Genomic DNA, 11,700 nt, shown 5'->3' on the forward strand with positions numbered 1-11,700 from the left:
GTCAGGCAGGCAGGTGGGTTGGGTTGGGTTGGGTACCATGGTTATTTGCTCACCCGTACAAATAAGCCATAAAAGCTCTATTATTTTACTGCTGCCCAGGAAATCCTGCAACCTGCTTGTTCTCTATTTCAAACCCCAAGCCCACCACAAGCCTCAACCAAGAACCCTAACTCCAACCAAACCCCTACTTTCAATCCCTCACCCCACCACAAGCATATATAGACAAATTTCTAAAACGTCCTCATATATTGATTGGAAACGCCATACCTGAAGAAGATAACTGTGCAGCCAATCCAATGTTTGTGGGAACGTTGTTGCTGATATATTAGCAACCGTCAAACCCTATTCCAAGAAAATAAAACAAAATCAGGGAAAAAATGATAAAGAAGATGGCTGGCAACACTGTTTAACATTTTCAAACTCCTAAATACAAAAAAATTGGAAGTTTCCTCACACATGTAACTATGATACACAATCCTAAAACTAATAGGAACGCAAAGGTACTAGTTATGGACACTTTGAAGTCCAGTAATTTGACAAAGTAAATGCTCTTAAATTCAAATCATTTGCAGGAACATGACTTCAAAACAGAACAAATCTCACTCTACACTGTTACCCGACTGAACTTGATGTCAACATCTTACTGTACACACCAATAAATTGTTTTGAGTAAAGAGGTAGTGTTATTCTACTCAATGCATAAGAAAGCTCCTGCATTAGCTCACTTACAAGATCAATGCATAAAACAAAAAAGAAATCCATGATATAGACATTCATTAATCTTCCCAATTAAAAAAGTTTTTCAAATATGATTTGCTTAATTTGTTTCTCTCAAATTTAATATTAGCTATACGGTCAAACCTGAATCAATAAAGTTGCTGTAGAAATAAGCAGTCAATTGTTAATCTTTTGATGTGAAGGTCCCTTAATATAATTAAAGGCTAAAACTTATTACACATGTCACACGTGTGTATACACAAGTTTTATAACTAAAACAGGGTTCAACCCACAATTTCAAACTTAAAATCATGGGCTGAACCCACGTTTTTAGTTAAAAACAAGTATAACAAACAGTGCTCATAATTAAATAAGCGATTTCTTAACAATTGTTAATCTGTTGATCTGAAGGTCCATTAATATAATTAAATAAGTGATTTCTTAATTACTACTAAAGATGCAAGACCATAGCAACCCTGCTTGCATCCTACTAACTAAAAAAAGAAACAGACATGAGTGGGTATTACCTGTGACTTGAATGAGCAAAGATAGTCCTGAATGGTTTTTAAGTTGGTCATTAGCTTATCTTTATCCTGCAAAAAGTGAAATATACAAGAAAAGAATTTTAAAAAAGATAAAAGGTCAGAAGAAAAACTTATCTTGTTATCAGCAATATACCGAATGAAGCAAAGAATATTTTATTTATTCAATAAACAACTAAGACAATATTATAGAGGTAAAAATGAAATAAAATCATAAGAAATGGACAGGATCCAGAAAGCCAAAACCAAAGGTTCTTTTGCATTCACACGGTCAGAATGAAAGAATTTAGTGCTATATTTTGAATAATCAGAAAATATAGACAAAACAGCCATTTATATTTATATCAGACAATTTTGACCCCCAAAAAAAAAAAGCCATAAATATTATTAAAATGGGGGGGGGGGGTGGGGGGTGGGAATCACCTTCTATTTTGAACATGTGTTGCATTGTTATCTAGAAGGCACCTATATTCCAGTGGAGAAATTACAAAGTAGTTGGGTGCTTCCTAATCCAATTTCTAGGATTAACTTTCCCAGACAACAAAGGAGGTCAAATGCTATTACAACTTAACATTTGCTCTCTCTCTCTCTCTCTCTCTCTCTCTCTCTCTCTCTCTCAAAGTCCGTGCTGAACCAAATTGACTTTGGCGTCATCTCTTTTCAACTTGAACTTTTCCCAGAAAAACAAAAAATAAACCACGCGGACCCAATAATGCAGTGTAATCACCCTATATTACTTTACTACTAGATAAACTACAACATGATTTATATGCTGAACATTCTTGTTAATAGATACCAATATAAACTTGGCATCATTAGTACCTGGACTAGAAATTTATCATTAAATGTACGAGTCGAGATCCACTCCTCTAGTAATGCCTGCACATATAGCTTTATTTTATATTTCTGCATTTCTTAATTTAAAGAACCCTAGCTGAAGTTACATTATAGTATAATGAAAACCATAAAAGTGAATAAAAACATCCCCATACCTTATGATCAAATTCAGACATTTTCAGAACTATAGGTACAATTATTGGTTCAGCACCAGACTTCTCCTTCCTAACAGAAGCATTTCCGTTTATCTCAGGATCCTTAAGACTTTCACCTGCATAAGCAAAAACAATTGGAAAAATTTGCAAATTCCTATTAATACTTTTCTCATTCATTATATAATAAATACAAATAGTCACGTCAGCAATCTCAAAAGGGATCTAAAAATTTTAAACAAGATAGCAGAATCCAGAGTGTAAATTGACCTTTGCTACCAGGGACACTTCCTGCTAGGCTGATAGATTCAAGAGTATCTGAGACTTTATTCATGTTATCGGCCAATATCCCTTCTTCTGAGCTCACATGCCCAGGATAGTTGCTCTTTTTACTGTCACTTCCACAAACATTAGTAGAATTATTTTCCATTTCTGTTTCTGTACTATCACCGCATGTCACAGCTACCTGATTAGCCTCTTTTGATTTTTCCGGCACATTAGCTGGTGTTTTACTTTCGTCATCCATCAAATAAATGCTAGGATCTATATGTATGCCCTACCATTTTGATAATAGATAAATAAATGTAAAAAGTCAATCATAAAATGAATACACCATGCGCAGGAAAAATACGAATTTTTATCATATCCCTCATTTTTTTTTTTTTATAAGTAATAAGTCTATTGATATCAAAAAAAGGAGGAACACCCTAGTACACAAGGAGTGTACAAGGGGTCAAACAATCAAGAACAAAAATTACAAGAATCTATGAAATCAAAAAAGAAAAAAAGATAAAAATGATTGGTTTCGCAAAGCAGCCAACCAATCCATTGAAGTTCTAAGGAAGGATAGCTTCAAGTCTGATATGGAGCTCTCCTTATCTTCAAAGCACCTACTATTTCTCTCTCTCCAAAGACATGTGAAATCATTAAAAGAAATAACAAACAATTTCTAAGCTGATGAAGAACCTTAAGCACAACAATAATCAATACACTGATACAGTTTAGCATCTTCTGATTCTTCTCTAAGAAACTTACAACAACTTGCCCTTCTTGGTCACTTAGCAGATTATCCTTAAGATTTTATTTCCATTTTCATTGATTTTGGAAGAGACCATCTGTTTTGCAAAAACTGACAAAGAGCCCTCCCTAATAAATGCCAGGATCAAAATTTCCTACACAGACATGGGTCCTAGTCACTTTGTCAAATCTTTTATCAATTGTATAAATAAATAAATTGATTTTATGTTAAGAATTCAGCAGAACCTTTACATGTACATGAAGCAATGAGTAGAAGTAGGAGACTTTGAAGGTGTTAATGAATTGGCAGATTGACTGGGATGCAGGGTAGGTCATTTAAAAATGAGGCATTTGGGCCTCCCAGCATGGAGAGCACAAGGAATACGGAATGTGGGGACTGAAAATATAGAGAAGATTAGCAAGCTGAGGAAAAAAAAAAAAACTTTAGGGGGTTGGGGGGAGGGGGGTGGAGTTACACTGATCAAAATTATTGTCTACAGTGGGAAATGCACAGTTGCACTGAGGAAGTGCCATCATTTTACAAAGCACTACATTAATTATTAGTGGAGGGCTTTAAACATACCATAGTGGCATTCTTTAGATGGACAACAGCTTTGGGCAAAATATTGACAATTAATAACTTGACGAGAGGAATTGTTATTGTGAATAGATGTTTTATGTGTATGAGGCATGGTGAAGCAGCATATCATCTGCTCTTAACATTGTGGGTGGCACATGAATTGTGGTCCTTGGCCTTAAACCTATTTCGAATGCAATGTAGGAGGCCTCATAGAGAGGTAGATTTGTACATCATGATATGGTTGAGAGAGGTTGGGGGGGGCAGCATTCTTTTATGCATTACGAGGACAGTATGGCAAGAAAGAATAATCTCACCTTCAATAATACAGTACCATACCAGAAACTTTTTTTGAAATGGAATATTTCACGCTCTCTATATGATTTATTGTTTGTATGAATCTTCAATTGTAATTTGTTTTAAGAATGCATTATAATCATCCTCTCTTTTTCAATGAAAGTTATTACTCATCAGAAACATATGTGCAATAAGTATAGACTATAGAGAAACAGTTAACATTTTCAAATTGCTTGACAACACAAGAACATTGGTCTCCAGTCTCACTTTCTGGATCTCTCCGGTAACAATTAGGCCAGTGATAGAGTCTGGATGAAGAGGTAGGATAGGAAATAGAGAGAATCAGGTGAGTTCAGAGTGGTAATTTGTGCCTAAATTTGAGTATTTGAGGGGATGGAGTAACGAACTCATGAATGGATTTCCAAAGAGGCTTTGCACACCTTTTTTTTACCATCTATTTCACCTTTGTTTTCCAATACTACTACTCATATACTCCTATTAATATTTTTTGTCTGTTAAGCAACCCATGGTATCATTTTCTTTCCTTTTCCTTCACACCTTTTCATTCTACTATACCACGTGCCGACAAATCCTAGAACAAACTGTTAATGCTAAACAAAAAGAATTTAATAAATGGATTCTTTTTGAGCACATGAAAGACATTAACTATTTAAAAAATTATAGCAACAGTGCAAGTGGGGATGAATGAAGGAGGAAGAGGATGAATAACCGAAGGGTAAATGTAATCTAAAATCCACATAATTAAAACGGTAAACATACCTCAATTATAATTGGTTTTCCATCTTTCATCGCTTTCTTCAAATCACCAGCCAAACCTAGCCAGCAAATGCTATATGAATCAATAATCAAGACACTTGCTAGTACAATGATGTAATTCCCTATATAGTAGAAACTCTATAGGAGGCTCTCAAATAATCATAAGATCCAGATTATATAGTGGTAATTAAAAAACTATGAAAGGAAAATCTCAACAGCTAAATTATTTATCCAAAAAATGATCACATTAATTTAAACCAAAAGACTACCTTTACGAACAACTCTACACTCTCTACAAAATTCAGTGATTAATTCCTCAGAAGAGCTGAAGTCCCGGGCCCATACTGGAGTAGATGCCAATGGCGCACTAAATCAGATATAAGAAGAGAATAAGCATTCTGATTTGGTCCACCAAAAGAAAATAAATAAATAAATAATTCCCTTGCTTTGGTGCTCAGTACTTCAAATTATAAAAATAAAAAATAAAAAATAAAAGAGGTTATTAAAGGGAGAAATATTTGTGCCAATAGCCTGCATATTCAAATGCACAACTGAATTCTAAAATATTGCATCCTCTATTCTTCTCGATGACTTGGAAATTTAAAAAAAAAAAATTGTCAACAGCAGAAAACTGATAATATAGTCAATATGTGTAACATGTAATTCCAAGAAGGCATCTGCCTGTGATGACACCCTGCTTTATGCACCAGGGGAAATCAAAACTCATTATCAACCCAGAACCAGACAACTTCCAACCTACACCCATCAAAACAGGTGAAGAAACTACGAGATTTTGGGTCTTGGGAGGATCAATCCTCTTCTATATAAGTATCTTCCTTTTATAAGTATCCCAAAACCCATTTTTATTGTCAGGAGCTGCTAACAAAGAATAGTCCCAGTAAAATGCATATAGCTTATCGCCACTATGTAGGCACAATCAGCAAACATCACCCTAGGATAGGAGCATCTTTTACTTCCATTTCATCCTCCAACTGCAAATGACCACATATGTACTAAAAAAACTGTCTTAATAAGCATCAGCCCACACAGATATCACTTAGTGCTTCCTCAGCCATGGAATTCCAGCAGAAACACTTTTAAAAAGTTCATTTTTATATAACTTCAGTAAGAGCAATGCTAGAGACACAAAATTTTACAACCTCTTCCACAACTTTCTAGCATGCAAGTTGTAATTGGAACTTCACTTCCCATGGGCCCAGCACTGGCCACCAATTTCATTATGCACCAATCATAAAAAGCCACATCAACAATCGTGAAAATTTGTCTCACAAGATTTATTGCTTCAGTAACAGATTAATGGTGGACACCAAACATCATTCCTAGTTGAAAGAAGGAAATTTGTGTACTGATATTCTTTTTATGTTTGGAGTTCTGAATTGTTCCAAGCAATAAACTTTCTAGTATTGGAAAAGGATGAGATTAAGGAAGGGATAAATAAATTCAGGACATACTCTGTCGCTGTTCGTAGCAATTCATATACCATATCTGTCTGAAACAATTAAAAACAAAGACGTCAAAAGGCATAAGTATACAACACATAAAAGAATCATCAAATCAATGAGGAGAGAGACTGAATATCTTTACAGATATAAGGAAAGACCTGTAGGACATTCGGCAAATTTAGCCTTTGTGCCAGTTGAGTAGCAATGGTAGACTTCCCGACACAGGCAGTTCCACACACAAGAATTACCAATGGTACTCTTTGATGGTGAAATCTGAAAGCAGTGACACACCCGAAAAAAAACCCACAACATTACCATACCATGCAATAATTAATAGCAATTAAATTTTTTACTTAATAAGAAATTTTTAAAATAAATATTAGAGATACAATCCAAGCATACAAGAAGTACAACCGACATGAGGGATAACATTAAAATACAAAGAATCTATAAGATCACAATTTCCGGGTAGAGGAAAACAGGATGATTCTGAGAAACTAGCAAAAATGTGACAATCTGTATGATCATGATTTCCGGGTAGAGGAAAACGGGATGATTCTGAGAAACTAGCAAAAAAGTGACTTAGCAAAAGATGCCTTTAGATCAAGGAAGAATTTTTGACCCCCTCAAAGGACCACCTGTTTCTCTGCCACCAAATACAACAAATCAAACATAACAACGCCACATTCCATGCTAGTTTGCTTATGTCTACTACCAAACACGCATGCTGCCATGTTAAACAAGTGTGGCAAAACCCAGATGCTCCAACAGAGAAAACACCAAGCATCACAGCTACCAAACAGCTGAGCAATGCAAAAGAAAGGGATTAACTGGCTCCCTTACCAATTTGCAATGCAAGTACACAGAGTTCACAAGAATGTGCTATTTCTTTATCAAGTTATCAAATGTCAGATTTCTAAAGAGGAGCTGTCTAATCAGGCCAAGCACAAAGCCTATAAATTCCCAACCCATTCCTTAGAGCCTACTTGAAAAGCCGAAGCTCTAATCATAACATAGCACATGTTCAACCCTGAACCAGCATAAAGAGGTTCATATAGCACATAGCAATTTATTAAATTTGACTCCAAAATATCCTAACAAGGGAAGCTTAACAAGAGAATAATATACACAACAACCAAAAACCAAACCAAATGAAACATAAATATATCCACAAAGTTATCAAAAGAACACTTTATACGAATAGCAGAATAAATCATGAATTACCATTATGCAGCTACATGTGAAGCAAACGCTGAAAGAGACAGCTAGCAAAGTGATAAAGACTCAGACCTATCTTCAATGGCTTACCTGGTCATCATCTTGTAACGATTAATGTACTCTTCCCCGTAACCCCGTCGCTCCATAAGCTGCAAAACTTGTCCCGTTAGAAGAACCTTTTTTTTTTTAATTAGTAAGTGATGTACACACCCGGTGGGTCTTGAACCCATGAGCACACCCTCCACACTGCTTTTACAAGAGGAGGAAGTACCATTTGAGCTAAAACTCATTGGCCTACTAACTGACCCAATATCTAGGTAAAATAAAAAAATTCTGTACTTATGATAATTGTTACTCCATCACAATCATATAAAGCCATGTAAACCAAAGTTTCCCTTATCTAAGAAAAATCTCTTTTTTTGATAAGAGATTTCATTAAAGTAACTCAAAGGGGTGCAACCCAAGTACATGGGAGAAACACCCCCCCCCCCCCTTAGTTTTTAGACATATTAAAAATAAAGAGAAGAATCTCCTACAACATTGTTTGATCATGAACTGGTTCTAAGAATAAGGAAACCAAATATCCTAAGGGAAAACATAAATCCTGCATGCAGGGAGTTGGTTAAGTTATATGTATGACATACCTTGAACAAATTAGCTTCCAAATCAGACTGAGAGCTGCAACATAATACAAGCATGCAAGTGAAACTTTTAACTAAATCTGGATTAAAAAAAATTAAAAAAATAAAACAAAAGACAGAAAGAAAGAAGGCATACACATCTAGAAGACTGTTGTCTATGAGCAACTTCTTGAGTTCAAGAGCAATTTTGATAGCTACATGATTAGGAATCTGCAACAAACAAGTCATAACACTCAACCTCAAAATTCCAGTTATTTCATTATCTTAATTTCAGATTGCAGAATGCATGGATAAGCATACTTATTCCAATAGAAAAAGGGAAAATATTCCATGTTCTTAATTAAATTGATGTGAAGTGAGCAGGGCAAGTGTTTTGCAACTTATTGACTATCAACATGATGTGGTATAGATTTTGAACAACTCTAAAGGATGCTAAACAAATAAAATAATGAAAATTAGATAAAAAAATCAAATAAATAGCATGTATTCTTCAGGTATTGAGCAAGATATATTCAAAATTATTTCCATATCCATTACTCATAAAAAAAAAAAAAATCAATATAATAGCAGAAGAAAATCAATTACAGAAACATCATGGATTTTGGAACAAAAAAATTGACAACTTATATAAAATAATCATTGACCTGGGCATGGATTTCAGACCTTAGTGACAGTAACATTCTGCTGAGCAAGAATCTAGACAGAACATAGTAGTGATCTGCATTGTCACCAACCAGACCTTCACCTACAATAACCAAAACCCAAATGAAGCTTTTAAAGATAATAATAGTAGTACTTATTTGCAAAAAAAGAACATACAAATCCACTGTAAAGACAGCTCTCATGGCTACTGACACATCTTTACATACATCATTAACCTAACTAACTAACCCTAGATAGAGACATAGAGTTCAAAAATTACAACATGCATGTACATATCATTTTTCACTTCTACTCATGCTATTTTAGGCTGGTGTAGTTTTGAGTATGATATGATAATTTGATACCAATGCTATTCCAGGCACCAAAAGGCTCGCTTGGTCTGTTATCTGTCATCTGATCACTTTTGGGTGTTAATGTGCTATAGATGACTGATTGGCTCTATCCATGTCAGAACAGAACATAATAAGTTCCAGTTGGAGAAACAGTCTAAGTATATGCAACCTCAATAATACTCCTCGATTTTTTTTTTTTTTTGAGCCATCAAAATCTTATGTAAATTATACTTGGTTCTGCTGATTTTACTCCAAATATATACATTCTTGGTTGAGTTTGCTGCAAATTTTAGTTATATTTTTTTCACAGTTGATCCCAAGCCCCAAAAAAAAAAAAAAAAAAAAAGAGCAGGGTTGCGGTGAGTTGTCAGCTAGAATAAAATATATTAACTCTATTATGCATAGATCAACTACAAATAATTAGAGATGTAAATTATCAGAACCGTTCATAAACAGCTTGGACTTGACTCGAGAAAAAGCTGGTTTATGTTCATTTATTTAGAAAACGAACCAAACTTAAGCCCAAGTTTGGGCTCACCCATTAAATGAGCCAAGCACAATCATAACAGAGTGTTCGTAAACAAGCTCGTGAGTATTAGGCTCGATTTAAGTATATATAATGTTTAGATGGATACATGCATAAAATATAGTTATATAGACTGGAAATTAAATTGTTACGTTTGTAAATAAGTTCATAAGATATCAAATCATTATTGTAACTTAATGATAATATAAATAGTCATTTCCATTAGTAAAAGTTAAATATAATTTTTAGTTCATAATCAAAAACCATCCTATCTAATTAACTCAAATTACACAATTTCAACTATAATGTAGTGATTGATCATTAGTATAAATTTGAGAAGGACTAAAAAAGATTGAGTCATAATATTTACTATGTAAGTGAAACGAAAAGGTTAACTTGTACACGCAATTGAGTTAATGAACAATCTGAACATGACTACTAGTACTATGTACAAGGTACAAAACCCAGAAATCTAAAACATGTTCAGTAATTCCAAAACATTTTCTGGGGAACCAAACAGAGAGAGAAAGAAAGTACCTTGACGAAGTCGTATTTGGAGGAAGCATTACGGGAAGAGAATCGGATGGTGGGTAAAAGGGAATCTTTCTCTGTGTCTTCTCCGCTGTTATTAGGGCTTATAGAATTAGCTACTGCCACTCCTTTATCCTTCTTCATCTCTCTATTCTCTAAGCTCAAAGAAGAAAATTTTACTCAATTTTTAACATCAAAAATGGAAAATGGAAAGGAAACTCTCTCTCTCTCTCTCTCTCTCTCTCTCTCTCTCTCTCTCTCTCGCTCTTCGTTCTTTGAGTATTCCTAGAAACAAGAAGAAGACAGCAACAAAAAGTCAGTTAGTTTGGTTTGGGTTTTTTTTTTTTTAAGGTAAAAAAAATACAAAAACTAGGCTGACATTTGGACTGATGTTACTATGAAAATTAATAAATTATTCGAGAACTACAAATATCATGGCGTAATTTCTAAGTAATTGGTTGTTAATGACTGTTGGTAGGTAAAACAAGTAACAACTTTTTGCTTAAGATTTGGTAAATAGGACTAATAACAATTTATCACTTAGACCAATTTATAACTTTAATCCCTAAAGTTCATAGTCCTGAATATATTTCACAATATCGCCCTATAAGTCTCAGTAATGTATTGTATAGAATTTTTTCAAAAGTGTTGGCTAACAGATTGAAGAAGATTCTTCCCCACATAGTGTCAGAACAACAAAGTGTTTTTGTGAAGGACAGATTGATTTCCGATAATATTATGGTGGCTTTTGAAACCCTCCATTATATGAGAAACCACAGTTTAGGGGAGACGGGGTATATGGCACTTAAACTAGACATGAGCAAGGCGTATGATAGGGTGGAGTGGTTGTATATGGAGAAATTGATGAAGCAGATGGGTTTTGGAGACACTTGGGTAAATCTGATGATGCAATGTATTTCACAGGCTACGTATTCTGTATTGATTAATGGAGAACCACATGGTCACATCACACCCTCGAGGGGGCTGCGCCAGGGAGACCCTTTGTCTCCTTACTTGTTCTTATAATGCACGGAAGGGTTCCATGTTTTGTTGAGAAAAGCAAAGGAGAATGGTGATATAAGGGGTGTTTCTATTTGTCGAAGTACACCAAAGTTAACACATCTTCTTTTTGCACATGACAGCCTTATTTTTTGCAGGGCTAAAATTAATGAATGTGAGAAGCTTTTGGAGATCCTAGCCACTTATGAGCAAGCATTGGGGCAACAAATAAATAGAGATAAAACTACTCTATTTTTTAGTAAGTCCACTTCCCAGCAAATGCAAGCTTCAATACAAGCAGCCCTTGGAGTACCCGTGGTCAGGCAATATGAGAAGTATCTGGGATTACCAAGTTTTATTGGGAGAAAAAAGAAGGATAGCTTTGACAACATTAAGCAAAGAGTCTGGAAA

The 11,700-nt window shown here is 34.7% G+C and overlaps 1 protein-coding gene across 1 annotated transcript; it reads right to left on the reverse strand.

Moving 5' to 3' along the window:
• Nucleotides 1-183: 183 nt before the first annotated feature.
• On the reverse strand, nucleotides 184-10,621 carry LOC112030893 (uncharacterized). The gene is given in 15 exon segments (XM_065774101.1): nucleotides 184-342; nucleotides 1,245-1,310; nucleotides 2,082-2,138; nucleotides 2,252-2,367; nucleotides 2,519-2,804; nucleotides 4,920-4,975; nucleotides 5,186-5,283; nucleotides 6,389-6,426; nucleotides 6,538-6,652; nucleotides 7,688-7,746; nucleotides 8,242-8,275; nucleotides 8,375-8,448; nucleotides 8,883-8,971; nucleotides 8,974-8,983; nucleotides 10,297-10,621. Coding segments are annotated over 15 exon segments (1,380 nt in total). The 5' UTR covers nucleotides 10,435-10,621; the 3' UTR covers nucleotides 184-198.
• Between the last annotated feature and the right edge of the window lie 1,079 nt (nucleotides 10,622-11,700).

The sequence above is a fragment of the Quercus suber genome, unplaced genomic scaffold (assembly GCF_002906115.3).
Source record: "Quercus suber isolate HL8 unplaced genomic scaffold, Cork oak 2.0 scaffold_86, whole genome shotgun sequence".
NCBI classification, from domain to species: Eukaryota; Viridiplantae; Streptophyta; class Magnoliopsida; order Fagales; family Fagaceae; genus Quercus; species Quercus suber.